This window comes from Pelecanus crispus, chromosome 15 (assembly GCF_030463565.1).
Source record: "Pelecanus crispus isolate bPelCri1 chromosome 15, bPelCri1.pri, whole genome shotgun sequence".
Taxonomy (NCBI): domain Eukaryota; kingdom Metazoa; phylum Chordata; class Aves; order Pelecaniformes; family Pelecanidae; genus Pelecanus; species Pelecanus crispus.
Genome location: NC_134657.1, coordinates 1523968 through 1544464, shown reverse-complemented (window position 1 = coordinate 1544464; position 20497 = coordinate 1523968). Strand labels below are relative to the sequence as shown.

At 60.4% G+C, this 20497-nt stretch overlaps 3 protein-coding genes across 3 annotated transcripts; 1 reads left to right on the top strand and 2 right to left on the bottom strand.

Annotated features, from left to right (window-relative positions):
• Positions 1–1501: 1501 nt before the first annotated feature.
• On the bottom strand, positions 1502–5594 carry CLDN19 (claudin 19). The gene is made up of 5 exons (XM_075721670.1): positions 5372–5594; positions 3748–3912; positions 3521–3608; positions 2926–3072; positions 1502–1553 (listed from the first exon to the last, which is right to left on the bottom strand). Exons 1-5 carry the CDS (start codon positions 5592–5594, stop codon positions 1502–1504), a joined length of 675 nt encoding a protein of 224 aa, XP_075577785.1.
• Positions 5595–8197: 2603 nt separating this feature from the next.
• P3H1 (prolyl 3-hydroxylase 1) lies at positions 8198–15744 on the bottom strand. Its single transcript, XM_075721651.1, has 15 exons — positions 15223–15744; positions 14593–14745; positions 14192–14381; positions 13565–13696; positions 11874–12013; positions 11049–11138; positions 10888–10940; positions 10392–10513; positions 10103–10230; positions 9901–9996; positions 9619–9769; positions 8994–9111; positions 8709–8784; positions 8402–8542; positions 8198–8323 (listed from the first exon to the last, which is right to left on the bottom strand). Exons 1-15 carry the CDS (start codon positions 15742–15744, stop codon positions 8198–8200), a joined length of 2238 nt encoding a protein of 745 aa, XP_075577766.1.
• A 229-nt stretch (positions 15745–15973) lies between these two features.
• Positions 15974–19324, top strand: C15H1orf50 (chromosome 15 C1orf50 homolog). The gene is made up of 4 exons (XM_075721673.1): positions 15974–16108; positions 16999–17085; positions 18202–18333; positions 18830–19324. The coding sequence occupies exons 1-4, from the start codon at positions 15974–15976 to the stop codon at positions 19010–19012; spliced, it is 537 nt and encodes a 178-aa protein (XP_075577788.1). The 3' UTR covers positions 19013–19324.
• The last annotated feature ends 1173 nt before the right edge of the window (positions 19325–20497 follow it).

Genomic DNA, 20497 nt, shown 5'->3' with positions numbered 1-20497 from the left:
TTATTTACATGGAATTTCAGTGCAATGTCAATTTGGTGAGATTTGCTGTGATCTTGGCATCTGGGGGGGCATTTTTGCTTTTCCCTCATTTCTGTCTATTTAAAAATGAATATTAGTTCACAGGGTTTTGGATACAAGCAAGAGGTATGACCAGAAACCTAAATATTGTTCCTCACACCAGTTTTATTAAATAAAATAAGTGTGCTGGGGAGGAAAAAAACATGGTTTAGCTCAGATGCGATGTGGACGGAGGCAGATCCCACGCATCGCAGCAAGCCCAGCATCCCGTTCCCATATTTTATCCCGCTTTGCCCTGTGCAAGAGATGCGAGGGATTGTCTGGAGGACAGCGGGGGCCTTTATACCCCCGACCACGTTGTCACTGCTCAGCTATTTTCCCACCCCCCACTTTGATGCGCTTCCAGCCCGGGTGTCCATCCCCAGGAAGCCCTCGGGTGACCCGCGGAGATGTCACGGGAGCCACCAAGGACCCCAAATCCTTGCGTTTGGAGATGGGATGGGGTGTATTTGCGGACCAGGTGCCACGGGCAGGATGAGGATGCTGAGATAAGACACTGCCCGTGCAAGAACCTGGCTGGAAAGCATCATCCCGCAGGGAAAACCAGGCACAGCATCACGGGGCGGGGGGTCCTGCCCCTCCGCAGGGCAAGCAAAAATCAGCTTAAATTAGCAAAGTGCCTAATTGGGCACAAGCCAGCCCTGAATTCATGGAAATTGGGAGAAAATAAGGGAGAGCCCAGCTCCGAGGGTGCACAGAGGGGCAACAGGAGGAGGCTGCTGGTGGCCTCGGGAAGGGCCCTGCAGAGGGACCAAGCGGTGGCTGCAAGCACCAAGTGCTGGGTGCAATCCTGCTGCATGGACATTGGGGCTTTTCCATGGGTTTAGCCTTAAATTAAGCAATTTTTAAGGCCACATCCCCTCCTTCGAGAGCGACACATGGCAAAAGACTTGAGATATTTGGCTAGCACCTGCCCTGGAGGGCAAAAAACGTTCAGCATGGGGGAGAATCTCCTGCCTGGGCCATGCTGCAGAAGCTGCTTCGACCCAGCAAAGGAGTCCCTTGCACAGGACTGGCCCGGATTTGGAAGGGGGGAGAACAAAGAGACGATTTTAGCAAGATGCCCCTGATGGGAAATACTTTAATACCACTGAGTCACAATTTTTAGTACAAACAATCAGCAAAAAAATGCATTTAAAAATCCCAGCCGGTCCCATTCCCACGGCCACGCAGCCCATAGAAAAGTTAATGCAATTTTATATTAAAAGAATAAAAACATTCTTCTACACAACGCCGTGCTCTTGATATAAAAACGCTTTTTTGATTGTTTGTTTTGGTTTGGTTTTTGGTCTTTTTTTCTTTTTTTTTTGAAAGCGCGAGTTTCCTTTTCAATCCTCACTGCAGTAGCTTTTGGTGTGTATTTTTGGAGTTGAACCCCGTCAGCTGGGTTCAGCCAACCAAGCACCTGATGGGTGACGACAGCCTATAAGCACTGCTCTCCCCTGATGGGTGAAGAAGACATTTTTACAGGGGGTCTGCAATTTAAAAGAGAAAGAGGGCTGTTAGTCCCGTGTGAGAGAAATCACCCCCCCCAGGGCTGAAATCACATCGCTTCCCCTCCAGCGCGGACCAGGGCCCAAAGCAGCGCGTGAGCATAAAATAAAATAGAGGAAAATGAAATATAAAAGAGGAAAATGAAATTTTAAAAATCAGCTACTTCAGCTAATTGCAATTAAAAAATAATAATAAAAAATACATAATCAAGCTCTCTGGATCATTTCCACTGTTCTTTCCCACAGGTTAGCTGGCATAGCACATGCGACATGGATGGACGGATGGAGGTACAGGGGGTTGGGGGGATTCACGGCTGAAATTGGAGCTGCGGCGTTTGCAGAGCAGTTAGTAGCAGTCCAGACGAGGTACAAGGAGGTGGAGGCAATTAGCACGCCGGCGTTTGAAGACTTCACCGCCCGCTCCAGGGGATCCTGTCGGGGGAAGAGGGATTTGGACACAGCGGGGAGGCATCAGAATTCACAGGTCTGTCCATCTGCTACCTGAAATAGCCGTGCTGGGCGCCAAAAATAAAAACAAACCACTGCTTTGTGTTCAAAGCCCCCTTTTTGCCTGCTTTAATTTGCCCAATGCCATTTATTCTTCTGCTTAACACGGCCACATACTTGTGCCTGGTGAGAAATAAGCCCAGAGCAGATTTTAGCTGGCAGAGCTCAGCTGGAGCACCAGCAAACGGGTGGTTTCTAATTCCTCATCTGCGCAAATCAAGAATAAATAATAGTATAAAAAAAATGTTGCTTTTGGGTAGCAACAAGCCGGGGGACTGCTTGCACCCTGGAAGCCTCCCTCTGCCAAAAGCAGGGCGCAGGAACGCTCAAACCCCAGGCTGGGCTGGCTCTGATGGAGGTGGGCAGCAGCTCCATCCCGGGAAAACCAAGTGCCGGCTTCGCTCCTGGCTTGCTCCCGAAAAAAAAGGGCCGCAGGATGCGGGGGTGGGGGGGGATCGCAGCACAAAGCGCTTCTGTGCGGCGCACCCCCGCAGGACCGGCGTCGTGCCCCCGCGGGACCGGCATCGCCCTGCTGCTGCCGTCGCCCCGTGGCATCCACGTGACGGACGGACGCGGTCCAGCCACCCACGGTCCCGGCCACCCCAGGGAAGCCAACGCACCCGGCCGGGAGGAGCCTGACGAGGATGGATACGGGAGCTATAACCCCCCAAAGCCCCTATTTTAGAGGATGGCGCTGCAAACGACGCTGCAACCTGGAAGATGAGGAGAAAGGGACTCATGGGGCATCCAGGGACCAGGCAGGGTGGGAGCGCGGGGGTCTTGCCTGTTTTTGGGAGGGGAGGGAGGCGCTGGGCGGCAGGAGGGCAAGGTTAAGGATCAGACGTACTCCCGAGCTGTGGAAGGCTGCGACTGCCGGTAGTACTGCTGTCCTCGCCGCTCCTTGGCGGGGCAGGAGCAGCACAGGAGGGAGCCCCCCAGCACGGTGAGGCTGGCGGCCCCCCAGCCGATGAAGAGAGCCGAGCCGAATTCGTATCTGCGGCGAGAGAGAAAGGGGAGCATCAGGGAGGGGGGCAGAAAAGACAGAGGTGCAAATTGAGATGACGACCTCATGGACGCAAGGATGCTGAGGCTACGGGTGACCCTGAACCAGATGTTGGTTCTTTTTCTCGCTGGCCATCCCCGTCTGTCACGTTGGCCGGCTCCGGCTGCTAGGTTTCCCCGTGCTTTAATCCTCCCTTGGGCTGAAACTCCACACGAGCACTCTTACTCTGTCCCAGTGCAAAGTCGGCGGTGGACCGACTAAAGCTTTAGCATCGGGGAGATCTGCAACATGGCAGCCGACAGGGTGGCGTAGGTCCTGCCCCGCGTGGCACATCTGCCTACGACCCCGCGCGTTGCCAAAACCGGCAAGGGAAGGTCCTTTGGGAAGCGCAGGGAGAAGCTGGGATTCAGATAGAGCGTCCCCCGAGCTGGGCTCTTACCTGGCATTGATGGGGACGGTGCTCTCTCTGAAGAACTCGTAGGTCACCCGTGTCGCGTACAAGGACACAGCGGCCAATGTGCACAGACCTGGATGTCAAACGTTGAACATCAGCAACCCCGAGCCTATCAGCACACCAGCTCCTCACCCTTTCTTCCACCAAACAGCTTGTAAAAGCTGTTTGAGGTCGTCTACATCGCAGAGGCGCAAGGGCTGGAGTTGCCTTACCAGAGAGGATGAAGAGGACACCACCGGCAACAGCGATGCGGCTCTTGGTAACGGGATCCTCTTCGCCAACTTTGGTGCATTTCATGCCCACCACGCTCACAATGATGCCGAAGAAGCCCAGGAGGAGTGAAATCACCATGAGAGCCCGGGAGGTCTGGATGTGAACTGCAAGGGAGTGGGGGGGGGGAAGAAAAGCCGCTTGCTTTCAGCCACAGCCGGTCTCTCGGCCACAGCCGGTCTCTCCGAAAGCAAGGTCACCTCGTCCCATGCTGGGGATGAACCTGTCCTTAACCCCGTCCTCACTGCGTGGCTCCTGTGTCACCCCTTCCGCACAGGGCTGGTGGGGAGACCTCAACTCAGGGCACCGCTCCCAGTGCCTTCCCTGACCTCGCTCCCTGCCACACTCATCCTCGCCATGATTTCCTGGGCTGGGAAACACCTTCCCCACAGCGGCAGCACGGTTCCCAAATGCCACAAGGGTGACGCACAGCCCCGGTGGCTGTGATGTCCCCATGGGGCACTGTCAGTCCCCAAATGTGAAGCCCACCCTGGAGCTCAAACCCACAGGGGCCTGGGGGGGTCTCAGACAGGCAAAGGGGCTCAGACCCACGGGGACAAGTGGGGTGGGGGGTTGGGGACCAGGAGGGGCTCAGACCCACGGGGTGGAGGGGGGAGGCGTGAGCCCACGTTGTGGCTCAGATCAGTGGAGGGGTAAAGGGGGCTCAAACCCTTTTGCGGGGGGGCTCAGGCGCATTAGAGGGGCTCAGACCCATGGCTGGGGGCCCTCAGACCTGCCGAGGCCTCAGCCCACGGGAGGGGCCAGGGGAGCTCAGCCCCACGGGGGCACCCAGGCACCGAGAGGGTACAGACCTGTTGGGGGGGGGGGCGGTCAAACCCAGACGGGCTGAGACCCACGGGAGGCTGACCCCAACCCACAGAGGGGTTCAGAGCCGTATCAGGGAGGGGGGCAAACCCACGGAGCGGCTCAGACCCATGTCGGGGGGGGTCAAACCCATAAGAGGGGCTCAGACCCATATGGGAGGGGGGTGTCAAGCCCACAGAGGGGCTCAGACCCATATGGGGGGGGTCAAGCCTGCCGAGGGGCTCAGACCCATATCGGGGGGGGTCAAACCCATAAGAGGGGCTCAGACCCATATGGGGGGGGGTTGTCAAGCCCACAGAGGGGCTCAGACCCATATCAGGGGGAGTCAAGCCCGCCGAGGGGCTCAGACCCATATGGGGGGGGTCAAGCCTGCCGAGGGGCTCAGGCCCATATCGGGGGGGTCAAGCCCGCAGAGGGGCTCAGGCCCATATCGGGGGGGGTCAAGCCCGCAGAGGGGCTCAGGCCCGTATCGGGGGGGGTCAAGCCCGCAGAGGGGCTCAGACCCATATGGGGGGGGGGTCAAGCCCGCAGAGGGGCTCAGACCCATATGGGGGGGGGGGGTCAAGCCCGCAGAGGGGCTCAGGCCCATATCCGGGGGGGGTCAAGCCCGCAGAGGGGCTCAGACCTGCAGGGCGCCAGGGCAGCTCAGACGCACCGGGGAGCTCAGAGCCCCGGAGCGGGGGTCTCTCCCACGGAAGGCAGCGGGGCGCGTCCCCGCGGGGCCCCGGCCCCCGTACCCACCGTCGAGGGAGAGCAGCGAGTCGTGCAGGCGGCACTGGACCTGCCCGGTGCTCTGCGCGGCGCAGCTCATCCACAGCCCCTCGTGGAGCCCCACGGCCGTGATGATGGCGTCCCCGGCGTACGAGCTCTGCCTCCACTGCGGCAGCGCGGCCGCCGCCAGCGCCGCCACCCACCCGCCCAGCGCCGCCAGGTACCCGGCCAGCTCCCGCGCCCCGCCGCCCATCGCCGCCGCCTCCCGCCGGCCCGCGCCGCGCCAACCCCGCCGGGGCCACGCCCCGCCACGCCCGGCCACGCCCCGCCACGCCCCGCCGAGATGGGGGGGCTGGGAGGAGGGAAATGGGAGGGGGGGGAGGGAGGGGGGGGCTGTGGGGGCATCGGGGGGTGGGGGTTGGGGTCCTGGGGGGGGAGATTTGGGGCCTTTGGGGGAGATTTGGGTTGGGGGGATTGGGGTCCCGGGGGGATTTGGGTACTGGGGGGGGGGGGACTGGGGTCCGAGGGGGGGAGATTTGGGGCCTTTGGGGGAGATTTGGGTCGTGGGCATTGGGGTCTTGGGGGGATTTGGGTGCTGGGGGGGGATTGGGGTCTGAGGGGGGGGGGAGATTTGGGGCCTTTGGGGGAGATTTGGATTGGGGGGATTGGGGGTCCCGGGGGGATTTGGGTGCTGGGGGGGGATTGGGGTCCGAGGAGGGGAGATTGGGGTCCTGGGGGGGGAGATTTGGGTTGGGGGGATTGGGGTCTTGGGGGGATTTGGGTACTGGGGGGGACTGGGGTCCGAGGGGGGGAGATTGGGGTCCTGGGGGGGGAGATGGTGGGGGGGAGATTTGGGTCCGTGGGAAGGAAGGGTCCGGGGGAGGAGGGAAGATCTGGGGACTTGGGGGGGAGATTTGGGTTGGGGGGGAGATTTGGGTTGGGGGGGGGAAGATTTGGGTACTGGGGGGGATTTGGGTACTGGGGGGCAGATTAGGGTCTGGTGGGGGGGAGATTTGGGTCGGGGGGGGGAAATATGGGGCCTGGAAGGGGGAGATTGGGGTCCTGGGGGAGAGGGGATTTGGGTCTAGGGGGGGGATTTGGGGCCAGGGGGTAGATTTGAGTCCTGGAGGGGAAGAATTGGGTCTTAGGGGGGAGATTTGTGTTGGGGTGGGGTGGAGATTTGGGTCCGGGGGAGATTTGGGTACTGGGGGGCAGATTTGGGGCCCGGGGGTGGGACTTGGGGCCAGGGAGGGGAAAGATTTGGGCTAGGGGGTCAGATTTGGGGCCGGGGGGGAGATTTGGGTCTAGTGGAGGGAAAGATTTGGGGTCGGGGAGAGGGGATCTGAGTCTGGAGGGAAAGATTTGTGTCTGAGGGGGGGTGAATTGGGGCTGGGGGAGAGATCTGAGTCCTGGAGGGGAAGAATTGGGGCTTGGGGGGGAGATTTGGGGCATGAGTGGAGATTTGGGTCCTAGGGGGGAGATTTGGGTCTTGACAGAGATGGGGACCCCCCCCAGCAACAGTGGAGGGAGATGGGAAAATGGGGGTCCCCAAGGCAGGCAGGGAGGGGGGCTAGGGCAGGTGGGCCCCCCCATCCATGACCCCTTGCACTCTGCCGGGGCCAGGACCCCCCTCCAGCCGCAGAGGCCCCGGGGGTGGCTCCAGGAATTCGGCACGGGAGCGGGGAAGGGGGTCATGCCCCCCACGCCGCCAGGCCTGACCCTCGCCTCTCCGCGGGGGGGATCCGGGCACGCCACCGCGGCACCAACAAGAGCCGGCATTGACGGCGGCGTCCCCCCCGCAGGAGGGGGACACGGGGGGTGCAGGGGGGACGCGTGCCACCGCCCCGGTGACACCAAGCAAGTGGCAGCCCCAGGACCTGGCAATCGTTAACCGCCCTGGCCTCATCAGCAGTCTGCTCACGCGCTCGGCCCGCCGGGGTCGGACACCGGGACGGTGGGCAACCACCCGCGGGACCATCCGGTCATCCTGGAGAAACCGTCCCCAGAACCCCCCTCTCCCACCCCAAGGCCACACAGGACCTGCCCTACGCCCTCTCCAAATATTATGGGGGTGCCCGGCTCCAGTGGCGTGGGGCAGGATTTATTTACTCACATTCCCTGGATGGTTATGGTAATGGCCGTGGCCGGACACCCACGGGAACAATTTGATGCCCTGTTCCGGGGGTGCCATGGTGCTCAATGTCCTTCTTGTTCGAGGACGGTTCCCTCCTCCCCAAAATCGTGGGTCCCTTCCCACGCTGCAGGAGCGGGGTCCAGGGGATGCTGCGGGGCTTACGTAGGGGTTGCAGCACCCACGGGATCTGCTTGCCCCTCAAAAGTCCCCCTTGTCTCCAAAAAATGCCTTCCTGGGGTTGCATCGCTGCAAAACCCTCGGGTAAATGTTTGCAAGGAGGGAAGGATGCGTCCCAACACCGGACAACAGCCAAGGGGGAGCGGGGGGACAGCAGCTTCCAGCCCCCCACTCAGCAAGCAACAGCTTAGAAAAACCCACCTTTATTCACCCATTTTCTGCAGAAGGCACTTAAATAGCCGCTGTTCAGCCGAGCGGAAAGGCACGTGTCTGCTACCGTGGCACCGGGTCCTCACCCCTAAAAGACCATCCCTCCCTTGTCCCCCGTGTCAACCCCCCCCAGAGTCTCCGTGACACCCCTAGGTCAGCTCTGCAGGGGGGATGCTGGACGCCGCAGGGGTGGTGCAGGGCATCCCCCAATTCCCCATCCCACGTCGGCCGGGGGCAGAGGGGGATCCCGTCCGGCAGCCCCCGGGCTGAGCAGCCTGAAGCTGCAACGCTGGTGCTGCTGGTCCTGGCAGGGACGTCCTGGTCCCCATGGGACGTCACAGCTCGTCCTTGCCCACCGCAATGGCAGCTGGTGGTTCCTGCTCCAGCTCCGTCTCCCGCAGCAAATCCCCCTCTTCTGTGCCGAAAAGCATCTTCACCAGGTCGTCCGCCTGCACGCGCTCCTGTGGTGCAGACCCACGGGGATAAGTGTGGCCATCGTCCCCCCTAAAAACCCACCCGCTGCCGCGGAGGGAGCTTACCCGCTCACTGTGCCGAGGGTCCAGGGTGAACCAGAGGGCGATGGCGCAGCGTTGGCCCTTGGTCACGGCTTTCACCCCGTGGGGATTCTCCGAGCCGGAGGAGAAGCCCACGGCACGGCCGCACTGCGGCTGAACCTCCGCCTGCAACGGATGGGAGACCCTGGTGAGGATGCACCCGGTGGGTGAGGGGGCGAGTTGGTCCCCCCCAACCCAAGTTCATCCCTTGCAGTGGCACAGGGGATGGGGCCGGCAGGCAGGAGCTGGGTTCGGTGCTGCACGTGGATCCTCAAGGAGCTGAGCTACTTACAGTCTCGGTCTTGGCATCCAGCTCGGTGAAGTAGAAAGCTCCTCCTTCAAAGTCCCCGTTGAGGTAGAGGATGGCACTAAAGGAAGCAGGGGACAAGTGGAGGTGGTGACCATCACCCCAGGCCACAGCTCCAGCAACTGGGAGCTCCCCCAACACCATGACAAGAGCCAGAGGCAGGAGAGCCCAGGTTGGGTTGCCCTCCCACACTGCTCCTCCCAACCCAGGTGCCACCAAGCTATGGTGCCCTCAGGTGGGGAAGCTCTGGCTGACAGACACCACTGCTACCTGTAGTCCCGGAAGGTGTAGGCTGGAGGTTCCTTCACGCACACCAGGGCCTCTGCGTTGAGGATGCAGTTGTCCACGTGCACCTCGTGGCTGTTGTCACTCCGGCCTTCTTGCTTCTCTAGGGTGGAGCAAGACCTGGCACGTCAGGACCCCTTTGTCCCTGCAGGACCAGGATCTGTCCCCAAGCGCCACGTGCTCGGAGGTGACAAGAAAGTCACCTGTAGCCTAAAGCCCTTCCACTCGCTGGAGCGTGGACCATGAGAGGCCATTCCGGTGGCGCAAGCCTCCGCTGACTCGTCCCGTGGCATCTCTATGGCCCTCCAGACACAGCCTCTCCCAGCACCCGACCCCAAATGCCTCCAAGTGCTGAAATCCCGTAGGGCAAGAAGCCACCTGCCCCACTGGAGGCAACCAGCAGAGCTGCTCATCTTCCCAAACCCGGCTTAGGGACAAGCTCTCCACACGTTCTTTTTGGGAAAGGAAGCAGGTTAGGGAGCAGCAAGGAGGTCTCCAAGGAAAGGGCCAAGACCTGACCACCCCAGCTGTTGGAGGGGACCCAGACAGGACAAGAGGCTGAAGAAGACTTGCTTCTCCTCGGCTTGTACTCCTCCGAGGCCATGCTCACCATCAATGGCTGTGCGGCACACCAGGTGGGAGTAGGAGAAGTGGAGCGGGACCTCCAGGCGGAAGTAGGACTCCATCATGTGCCGCACCTTCTCCGTCACATTGTAGTAGAGGTAGGCGCTCTGCAGGGGCACCTTGCCCTCCTGGCCCAGCTGCGGGGGATGGACAGGACATAGGCTCAGCCCCAGGCAGGTCGGGCAAGCACGGGCAGCTGCCTGCCTTCAAACCCCACTTCCCTGATCTCCACAGCCTGCTTCTCCCCCCTCCCCACAGCCACCCTAACCTTGAGGGCCTTGAGGACAGTCACGCCGTAAAAGGTCTCGCTGGGGGTGTGAGGAGAAGTCTTCCCACGATAGCCGTCCCCGGCTGAGGCAGCGGCCTGCAAAACCCAACTGGCGTTACCGGTCTGACTTCTGAGCCGCAGGACGGGACCCTTCAGCACCCCCTGCCCCATCCCTGCCCGCTCCTCCCGTCCCTGCGCTCACGTTGGTGAGTCTCTGCAGCTCCCGGCACTCCTCGGCAGAAAGGACCCCGTCCACCACGACGCGCTGGGAGCCGTTCAGGGTCTTGGAGTTCATGGTGACACTGGCTCCTTCGTACACCAAGGAGCCACCTGTGGCACAAACAGGATCAGGAGGACACAGGGATGGGTGCCACCTGGGGTGCAGTGCTGGGGGAAGCTGTGGTCCTGCCACCACCCACGTGGAGGGACCGTTAGCTGGCCGCAGGGGACATGCAGGTCCCCATCCCACCTCCCCTCCCAGCCCCCCGCACCTTCTCGGATGAACTTGCTCATATCGGCAGACTCCTTGGCCTTCTCCTCCACCAGCGTCTCGATCTCCTTCATGAGGTTGCCGATCTCCTCTGAGATGCGCGCTGCCGTCTCCCGCTCCACCCTGGGCACGTGGCAGCCATCAGCTCCACCGCCCAACTGTCCCCGTGTTGGGAACGAGGGGCACCAGGACAAGGGTGGGACAAGTTGTCTCCAGCAGCCAGTGACAAAGCCCAAGGCTGGAGAGAGTCATCTCAACTCATCCCTCACCCTGAGCTGCTTGGGATGACCTACCCATCCCCATCACCCCAAGGGCCGGTGGGAAGCAAAGTTCTGCCCTCCATCAGCCTCTTCCAGCCCCAACACCAAATAACTGCCCTGGCAGCAGCTCCATGGCCATGGCCTTTGGCCCAAACCCCATGGAGGAAGAGGGGTACGGTACATCCCTTTGGTGCCCCCGTTGGGTAGGCTTGGCCATCAGCTTGGGAGAGCACTCACTTTTGTTTTTCTTGCAGCCTTTTTGGTATCACCTCTTCAGGAGTCCACGTGTCCTGCAGCAAGAACAACAACAGGAGCTAGATGAGGATCTGGCTGGGACGCAGACCCCTCATCCTCTTCCCATCTAGCCACCATGTCCAGCCTGGTCCAGCACCACTCACCGGGTCCACAAAGGGGATGCCGAAGACATCGTAGCTGAAGAAGAGCAGCTCCTTCTCCATCAGGCTTCGCTGGCGGTACGCCTGGATCTCCTGTAGCGAGGGGCAGAGGGACGGGGTGAGGGCACGGCACGAGGGCTCTGGAAAGACCCCGAGGAAGGGCAGGAGGATGCTGGGTTTACATCATTCCCGCGGTCCTTGCTCCAGACCCGCAGCCCTGGTTTCCCAGTCCCTCTGGCAGCCGGGAAGCAAGTGGCTTTCCCCATCCTGCATGAACTTCCCTGTCCCGTGCAGATGAGCCCTGGGGAGAGGACGGGGGAGACAGAGGCACAGGCATGTCCCTCCTGCAGGAAGCTCTTGAGAAACAGATTCCCTTCCCTGCTTCACCTGACACGGGGCAGGGACCTCTATCCCTGCCTACCACCACCCAGGCAGCGCCCGAGCATCCAGACCCAGCTATTTTGAAGCCAAATCCTCTCCTTTTTAAGCAATTTCACTTCAGTTGTGGAAGGCTGTAGCAGAGGTGGGCTCAGATCGTCTCCAGAAGTCTGTCCGTCTGGCTCTCACAGACCTCTCCCACAAGAACTGGTCCATTTGTGCAAGCCATCAAGCCCTCACTTGGCCAAAGATACTTTGTCAGTGACGTTTTTCAGTCTCTCAGCTATTTTCCAGCTTGTTTGGTCTTGCATCCATCCATTCCTGTCCGCCTTGCCACTGAAGGGTGGCTGGACCAGAGCAGATCCATCCACAGCAGGCCCCAAAACCTCTGCAAAGGTCCCCAGAGAGGGAAGATATCCCTGCAACGTCTCATCCCAGCCAGTCGCTCACCTCTCGGGGTTGGATGGGTCCTGCCAGCTTTTCCCCCAGGACGGCTGTGTAATAGGCCAAATTCTGGTTCATCACCTCGTCGTTTGGGTAGAAGAGCAAATAGGTTTTGGCGCATTCAATGGCTTTTTTGTAATTCCCATCTGCAAAGAGAAATGGGGCTGTTACAGCACATCCACGAGCATCAGAGAGCAAAGACAGATATGGAGGAGAAACAAGAGAGAAAGTCCTTGTTGTTCTCCAAAGGGTCTCCCATGTAGGGCAGATACCCTGGAGCAAAGACAACTGCTGCCACAAAGGCAAAATTAAGAGTCTGAGGTGCTCTCCTGCCTCCAGAAACCATCTCACCAGAAATCAGGGCCACTGCTTGTGTAGTTTTCTCACTTGTAAAACATCTTGAAGTCTATTTCCAGGCAGCAAGACCCAACCATTTCCAGGCTAACCTGCAATTTTCAGCCACTTAAGCACCCTGACCCACTTTCATGCAAAGGATTGCAGCCTTTCAATCTTGGACTTCAGGATTTTTTTCCTTCTTTTGGAGAAATTTGCACAGAAAGAGTTTAGATTTTTCTAAGGAGGTGAATAAAAAATAAAACAAAAATCATGTGTATTTGCCTGGGTGGTAACGAACTGTTCTGGGGGGGGGTGCCTCTGTGGTTTGGAGCAAGAGGTGGATAGCTGGCAGAAGAAAAAAAAAAAAAGCTTCTCTAGGCTGTTATTTCACTTGGAAAGCAAAGCTGCCTGGGAACTGAGCATCTAAAGTGACATGGAGGGTTCTTGCAACCAGGCGCAGGAAGACCCAGCTCTCCTGTGGCACATTTCGGGCTGGAGGAGCGGGCTGCATGAACCTCATGAAGATCAACACGGTCAAGTGGAAGGTCCTGTACCAGTATCAGTACAGGCTGGGGAATGGATGGGTTTAGAGCAGCACTGTGGAGAAGGACTTGGAGATACTGGTGGACAAAAAATGGACCATGAGCCGGCAACGTGTGCTTGCAGCCCAGAAAGCCAGTCATATCCTGGGCTGCATCACAAGAAGCATGGCCAGCAGGTCAGAGGAGGTGATGCTCCCCTTCTACTCCACTCTCATGAGATCCCACCTGGAGTACTGCATCCAGCTCTGGGGTCCACAGCACAAGAAGGCCATGGACCTGTTAGAGCGGGTGCAGAGTTGGGCCACAAAAATGATCCGAGGGCTGGAGCACCTCTCCTATGAGGCCAGGCTGAGAGAGTTGGGGTTGTTCAGCCTGGAGAAGAGAAGGCTCCGGGAAGACCTTGCAGCCTTTCCATATATAAAGGGGGCTTACAAGAAAGACAGAGACAACTTTTTACCAAGGCTTATAGTTACAGGACAAGGGGCAATGGTTTTAAACTGAAAGAGGGTAGGTTTAGGTTGGCCGTAAGGAGGAAATTTTTTATGATGAGGGTGGTGAGACACTGGAACAGGTTGCCCAGAGAAGATGTGGATACCCTATGACTGGAAAAGTTCAAGGTCAGGTTGGACGGGGCTCTGAGCAACCTGATCTAGTGCAAGGTGTCCCTGCATCTTGGGTTGGAGTAGGTGATCTTTGAAGGTCCCTTCCCAGCCCAAACCATTCTGTGACCCTATGATTTCAGCCCGTGAAGAATGGTCCATGCAGAGCACGATGTCCAGCGCCGACGGCCAACAGAAGATGGGGCAACGAGCTGCTTACTGTTGTAGTAGGCAAACTGCAGGTAGTTGAAGTGCGAGGGCAGGAAATCCTCCAAGGGCTTCTCCCGGCCAGGCTGGGAGGCCAGCTCCGTAACGCAGCCCTGCTTGCAGCTTAGCACCTGCATGTAGTGATCTGGTGGAGAAAAACCGTGTGTCACTGTACATGGTGGCCCAAGGGGTGGTGGACAGGACCCTGGGGGCCTCCACTCCAACCTCGTGCTCGCAGCAGGGCTGTTGATGGCTTTTCAGTGGTGGAAACCCCCAAGGATGGTGGTTGCCGACCTCTGTGTGACTGGGGCAGTGCTGCTCTCTGGGGAAGGAATGACCATCCTCAGCCTCCCACCCTTGGGAGGGTCTTGGTGTCTTGGTGACCCTCCGCTGGTCACTCTCCTGTTTCTCCACATCCCTCTGGAATTTGGGGGCTTCCTGGACATGACCCCCAGTGCTGAGTGCAAGTAAACACCTCGTGCCACTTAATGGCCATGCTCCTCCTAGCGAAACCTAGGATGGGGTTTGTCCTCTGTGGGGACCCAGCACCCCCAAGGTCTTTGGGCACCCCTTTGGGGATTACCACCCCCCAAGATTGTCCCAAATTCTTGAGATGGGATGCAGCACACGCAGCTCCCACCTGTGATGGCCTGGTAAAGGTCCGCGTTGTACTCCAGGTAGTTGTAGCCCTCGTAGTCGTAGGGTCCCTCGCAGAGCGCGCGGCACTCGGTGTCTGCCACAAAATACTCCTCCAGCGCCTTCTCCAGGTGCAGGATGGCGGCGGCCGGCTGCTCCTCCGTGTAAAACCGGACGCCCAGCCGAAACTCACTCTGCGGGGGGATGAGAAATGATGGGGGTGGCTCAACGCCCCGCTCCCTGTGACGGAGCACCCGGGGTGCCTTGTCCCCACGGGATGGACCTCACAGCACCAAGGTGGCATCTCATGAGCTTGCCGAGCCAACAGCCGTGGTGCGACCTCCACAGGTCCAGCCGCGGATGGGTGTTTTGGGAGGGGTTGCCCAAGGTGTGTGGGGGTCTCACCAGGTGGGGTTTGGCCTCCAGGTCAGTGAAGTCGTCCTCGCGGACGCCTGCCATGGCTTGGTAGTACTCCAGGTTCTGCCTCATCTCCTGGTGCCCAGGGTTGGCCATGAAGAAGGTGTGTGCCGCCGCCGCCGCCTGCGCCGGCCGGTTCATCTGGGCCGAACGGGGTGGGTGAGACAGCGCCCGCCCCACGGCGCGGACCCCCTGTGGGCTGCGGAGGAGACGCCGGTCCCCGGGGCATGGCGGTGGCCGGGGGGTCCCGCAGCCGGGATGGAGGGCGGTGACGGGGGCGGCTCCGGCGAGCTCCGACGTGGCACTTGGGGGGGGGCAGCGGAGGGACTGGCAGGGCCCGGGGCCGTCGTCCCACACCCCCCACCCCAGCGGAGCGGACAGCCGGACCCCTCCCGGGTCCCGGGCCACCCCCGCTCCGGGATCGCCCCCCTCTCGGTCCCCCGTCCCCCCTGTCCCCCCCCCCCGTGCCGGGATCCCTCCGGGCATTCCCCCTCGGCTCGGACCCCCCCGCACCGGGACACCGGGACACCCCTTCCCTTCCCGTGGTCGCTGCCGGTCCCGCCGCCCCCGGACCCCCCCCCCCCCCCGCCCCCTCCGGTCCCGCCGCCGGTCCCGCACCTTGAAATAGGCGACCTGGAGGTAGTTGTAGGGGCTGCGCTTGCTGAACTCGCGGTCCAGCTCCTCGCCCAGGCGGTAGCGGGAGGGCGCGGCGGGCCCGCAGCCCCGCAGGCAGGCGGCGCGGCGGAGCAGCCCTCGGAAGAAGAGCAGGTCGCGGAGCACCGGTTCGGGCTGGGGCTCGGCCCCCTCCGCCGGTCCGGCCGTGGCGTTGGCGCAGCGCAGGCGGCACCGCACCAAGCGGGAGCGCACGGCCGCCCGGGCCCGCAGCGCCCGCTCCATCTGCAGCACCACGGCGGGCCAGTCTCCCCGAGTGTACGCCTCGGCGCCGGCGGCGAACAGAGCGTCCGGGGGCTGGGCCGGCAGCGGGGGCTCGGCCGGTGCCGGTACCGATCCCGATCCCGATCCCGATCCCGATCCCGATCCCGATCCCGATCCCGGCCCCGGCCCCGGCCCCGGCCCCGGCGGCGTGGCCGCCCGCGCCAGCAGCACCGGCAGCAGCAGCGGCAGCGGCAGCAGCGCCATGGCCGAGCCTCGGGGCCGCGCCCGCGCGCGCCCCGCCCCGCCCCGCGCCCGCGGACGCCCCGCCCCCGAACCGGGCACCGGGGAGCGCCCCGCCCCGCCCCGCCCGTCTGGCCCCGCCCCGCCCCGCCCGACGACCAATCAGCGCCCGCAGCCGCCGCGCCTGTAGCCCCGCCCCGCGGCGGAAGCTCCGCCTCGCTGGGCGGAAGGGGCGGGGCCTGGCGGGCCGGTAATGGCGGCGGAGGGCGGCGCGGAGCCCGGCGGCGGGGGCGGCCTGGGCCTGGCGCTGGTGGAGGGCAGCGCGGGCCGCGCCGCCCGCGTCGGGGACCCCGGCGACCTGGTGGCCCTGGCCCGGCAGGTGCAGCAGGTGAGGGCCGGGCCCCGGCCCCGGGGCGGGACCGCGCGGGTCCCCGGCGTCCCGCTCCCTGCGGGCGCTCGCCAGGGCCTCCTCAGCCGCCGGCGGCCCTGGTGCCTCCCGGCGCGTCCCGCTGCTCTCCGGCGGCCTCCCGGCGTGTCCCGCGGTGCCTGCCACCGTACCCCACTGTGCCCTCCCACTGTGCCCCGGTGCTTTCCCGCGTTCCCCAGTGGGCCACGCTATTTATGCCTCCGGTGCCTCCCGTCGCAGCTCGGTAACTCCCAGAACACCCCAGTGTGCCCTGCTGCCTCCCAGTATGTCCCACTGCCTTTGGTCCCCCCAGTGTGTCCAGGTGCATCCTACCGCCTGCTCTCCCAGTCCATCCCAGTACCCTCTAATATGTCCTAATCCCCTTTCAGTGCCTCCCAGTCCATCCCGGTGCCTCCTGATATGTCCTACTGCCCCTCCTAGTGCCTCCCAGTCCATCCCACTGCCTCCCAGCATGTTCTGCTGTCCCCCCAGTGGCACCTAGTACATTTTACTGCCTTCCAGTACTATGTCCTAGTCCAGTCCCCCAGAGCTTCTCAGTCCACCCAGCCCACCTAAATGCTTCCCTGTAAGTCCAACTGCCTCCCAGTGTGCCCTACTGCCCGCTTCCACTGCCACCCAGCATGTCCAGGCACCCCCAGTGCCTGGTCCCTGCTCCACAGCTGGCACCCCACGGTCCAGGGGTGCCACGGCTGCCCCCAGCTGCATGCAGGGCAGCTCCTGCACCATCCACAGCCCCGTTAAAGCCTCGAGCGAGGCCCCGACTACCACTTCTCCAGCGCACATCCAGCATGGTGAGGTCCGAAGGGCCGTGGCTCTTCCCCATCCTGACAAACCTTTGTTCTTTCTCGCAGGCGGACGACTTCATCCGAGCGAACGCCTGCAATAAATTGACTGTCATCGCCGAGCAGATCCGGTACTTGCAGGAGCAGGCTAGGAAGGTGAGGACATGTCTGTGAGCTGGGCAGAAGGCTTGTTGCCTTGTGCTTGCGAGGGGATGGAGATTAGCATCTGTCTTAACTGCCAGACATTCGCGAAGAGCTGTGGCCTGGATATGAATCTTGGCCAGAAGCCAAGTAGAGAAGATTCAGTGGGAAAATAATGAGGGTTTATTGTCTGGTATCAGCTGGGGATGGGGGAGGGTTGTTTTTGGTGCTTTCCCCGAGTCCTCTGCACATCAGGGAGGACTTCTGTTAAGGCAGAGCAGCGAGGGTGTCTAGTCAGAAGCAGCTCAGGTGTCAGGAAGGACAGAGAGATGACTCTGGTTTTGGGACAGATGACTCCTGTCACTGTAGCGTGTGTGCTGTGCCCCTGGAGGACTCGGCACAGTGGGGTGATGACGTGGCCCTGGCTGGATCTGAGCCCCTGGGAGAAGATGAGCTGTTACCTGATGACAGGCTTGGCTTTCCAGCTTGTCCCAGCTCATTTGCTGCAGCAGTGGCTCCGGCAGCAAGCCTGGCGGGGCTTGGCTGTCCTCTTCAATTCAGACTTCACCCTTGGGGGTGAAATCTTGGAGCCTGATTGGGAAGGATCTGCCAGTCACTGCGGCTGGCCCACTGCCATCAAGGCCACTACGTCATATAATCGTTAACTGGTGGAGCCGGAGCTGTGGAGCAGTCAGCTGGTGGAGCTGGGGAGATGAATTCCCTTTTGTTTGCTGTCCCTTCCCTTGGGGACCGCAGCAGGGAAGCCCCCAGGGTCCAGCAGCTGTGTACAGAGATGAGGAATGAGTCCAGCACTTGGTGGAGTCAGGCACAGAGGGGAACCTGGGGCTGTGGTGAAGAGGTCCTTGTTGCTTGGAGGTATCTCCACCTCTGTGGAGGGGTGCGGGAGCTCTGAGGTCCAGCTGACAGGGGAAACTTGGAGAAAACTATCTCTTTGGAAGCGCCTCCTTCCTGGGGCGAGTAAAGATGTGCCGCGTGAAGCCAGACATGCGCCAGGGAGGATGAGGCCTCGCGAGCGGTGTGTCAAGTGATGTATCTCGGGCTCTGGCTGAGAGGCAATAGCGTGCTTTCGTTTTATTTCAAGTGTGGAAATCTTAAATTTCTTTTTTTTAGGTCTTGGATGAAGCTAACAGAGATGCTGATCTGCACCACGTGGCCTGTAACCTCGTGAAGAAGCCAGGAAACATCTACTACATGTACAGGCGGGAGAGTGGCCAGCGATACTTCTCCATCCTGTCTCCCAAGGTGGGTGGTAACAGCCCCTGAGGAAGCAGGGCGGGGAAAAAACCACGTTTCTGGTGCTTGGGCACTTCTGGACCTCAGACAAAAGCAACAACTTGATGGAGGCATTTGTTGGCTCCTGCTCAGCTGGCGTTTGTCCTTGGTCTGAGTTACTGGTGGGCGTGGTCTTGGAGGTGTCCTCCTTCCAGGCCACGTGTTTTCTTACACGCGGGGTGAAGGCTTCAGAGCAAAGCACCGAGCACGTAGAGGAGCTCTGTGCAGGTCAGGGAGATCTTGTATCCCCAAGTCTCCCCACATCAGCAGCACTGTAGCTTGACGTGGTCTTAGACTCAGCCTAGTTGAGCCTTTCTTTAGGTTAGAAAATGGGATGGTCACGTAGCTGGGACTGCTTCAAAGGTGGTGGGGCTATCCGGCATGGGCAGAGGTTGGGCTGGGGGACAGCACAGCCCAGCCCTAAGGGTAACTGAGCAGCGATGTGAATCTCTCCTTTCTCTTCCAGGAATGGGGGACCAGTCCCCACGAATTTCTTGGTGCCTATAAGCTCCAGCACGACATGTCCTGGACTCCATTTGAGGACATTGAGAGACGAGATGCTGAAATAAACATCCTGGATAAGCTGCTGAGCCGGCAGGCAGCGCTGCCCCCCTGTACAGAGCCCAACTTCCAGGGCCTCACCAAGTGACACAAGTGACGGTACGGGACGCCCTGCGCAGAGTCCCTGCGTGAGGACATGCAGTGCTTGCATGCTGTCAAAGGCAGAGCAAGGAAAGAGACCAAGAAACAAAAATGCTGATGGCGCCAGTACTTGCTCTGTGCTTTAACGAGACTTAATTCTGCATTCAGTCTTACTGGATTTTCTAGTAATTGAGTAATTTATTTCTTTGACTTATGCCAAGCTGTAGCGAGAGGCAGATAATATCAGGTGGAGGCAATTCCAAGAGGGCTTGGGGCAAAAAGCAAAAATGCTTGGGGCAGATGTGATAATGCTATAAAATATGTCCTACCTGTCTGGCTCTGGTGTACCTCACTGTGACGACCTGCAGCAGGTACTGATTTCAGGGCTGCATTTTGCCCCTCGTTAAAATGTTGCTATTTAGGAAGCTCTGTGGCCTGGGGAGAGCGGTTGAAACCCTGCACAGAAAGGGCTGTTGTGACCTGAGTCTGCTGGTCCAAACCCCTGAGTCTTGCCACACGGGGTGACCTGGAACTTTCTCCTCTGGAAAGGGTGTCCTCAAAAGTGCCGTGCAGGCTTCAGGTGCTCCTCAGAAGGTGGGTGTTTCACAGTCCTCACGTGTTCCCCTTGGCTTTGAGGAGCTCGCCTGCTCTGCAAGGAGCCGAGGTGGGAATGTACTGATGGAGAAGGGGATGTCCAGGTTGGATCCCGGCATGTAACATCGGATCTGGTTGGATCCTCCCATGACTTGTTCACCACCCTGAGACGACAAGGTAGTGTGACCTTAGGCACTGCTCAAGGCGTTGCGTGTGCACACTGGCCTTAGCCTCCTCCTCCTCTGGCGACGTGTGAAGGCTGCGGACCGTTTGGGGAAGGGGAATTGTGACCCCGGGGTCTGGGCCCACCAATGGTGGAGGTGGTGCTTCTTGGTGGAGCCCAGCCGCAAGTGTGGTTGGGCTCCACCAAGAAGCACCACCTCCACCCACATTTGCAGTTGAGCTCTCCTCACTTCCGAGGTGGTGATGGAAGACTGGTGTCTTCTGTTCCCCATGGCACGGCCTTGGGTGCAGCAGTCGCTCACCTTCCTGGGGCCTTGTTCCAGGTGGTCACTCAGCTCCAAGTGACCTTCCCTGCCATTACCTCATCTCTCCTTAACCACTGCCGAGGAAGACACCGCTGCCTTCAGCTCTGCTGGGTGATGCCTGACTCAGTTCGGGGCTGAGTCTGTGCGTCAGGCTTGGATCAGTTCATGCATATGCTCTCAAAATAATCTTTAACTCCTTTAAACTCCCTTGTTCCCTTTCTAGCATTGATTTGTTTGTCTCACACCGAGTCCCCAGAGTGTCCTGCTCCTCCTGGCCCTCGCCTGCAGCTGGGAGGGGTTTGGGTGCCCCACTGGAGTCCTGTGGAGGAGGAGGATGCAGCACCGTGTTTTCCCAGGTCACCCTCGATTCGTGCATCTCCATCTCGATGTCTGAACCTACTGCTTCGGGT

Bases quoted from the DNA above. Each gene is read 5' to 3' on its own strand.
- P3H1 (XM_075721651.1), bottom strand. From the start codon at position 15,744: ATGGCGCTGCTGCCGCTGCCGCTGCTGCTGCCGGTGCTGCTGGCGCGG. The intron at 8,543-8,708 runs GTAAGTAGCTCA...CATCCGTTGCAG, and splicing joins TGGATGCCAAGACCGAGACT to GCGGAGGTTCAGCCGCAGTG. The intron at 8,324-8,401 runs GTAAGCTCCCTC...TCTGCACCACAG, and splicing joins ACCCTCGGCACAGTGAGCGG to GAGCGCGTGCAGGCGGACGA.
- C15H1orf50 (XM_075721673.1), top strand. From the start codon at position 15,974: ATGGCGGCGGAGGGCGGCGCGGAGCCCGGCGGCGGGGGCGGCCTGGGC. The intron at 16,109-16,998 runs GTGAGGGCCGGG...TCTTTCTCGCAG, and splicing joins TGGCCCGGCAGGTGCAGCAG to GCGGACGACTTCATCCGAGC. The intron at 17,086-18,201 runs GTGAGGACATGT...TCTTTTTTTTAG, and splicing joins TGCAGGAGCAGGCTAGGAAG to GTCTTGGATGAAGCTAACAG.
- CLDN19 (XM_075721670.1), bottom strand. From the start codon at position 5,594: ATGGGCGGCGGGGCGCGGGAGCTGGCCGGGTACCTGGCGGCGCTGGGC. The intron at 3,913-5,371 runs GTGGGTACGGGG...ACTCCCTTGCAG, and splicing joins CTCGCTGCTCTCCCTCGACG to TTCACATCCAGACCTCCCGG. The intron at 1,554-2,925 runs GTACGTCTGATC...TTTAAATTGCAG, and splicing joins CAGCCTTCCACAGCTCGGGA to ACCCCCTGTAAAAATGTCTT.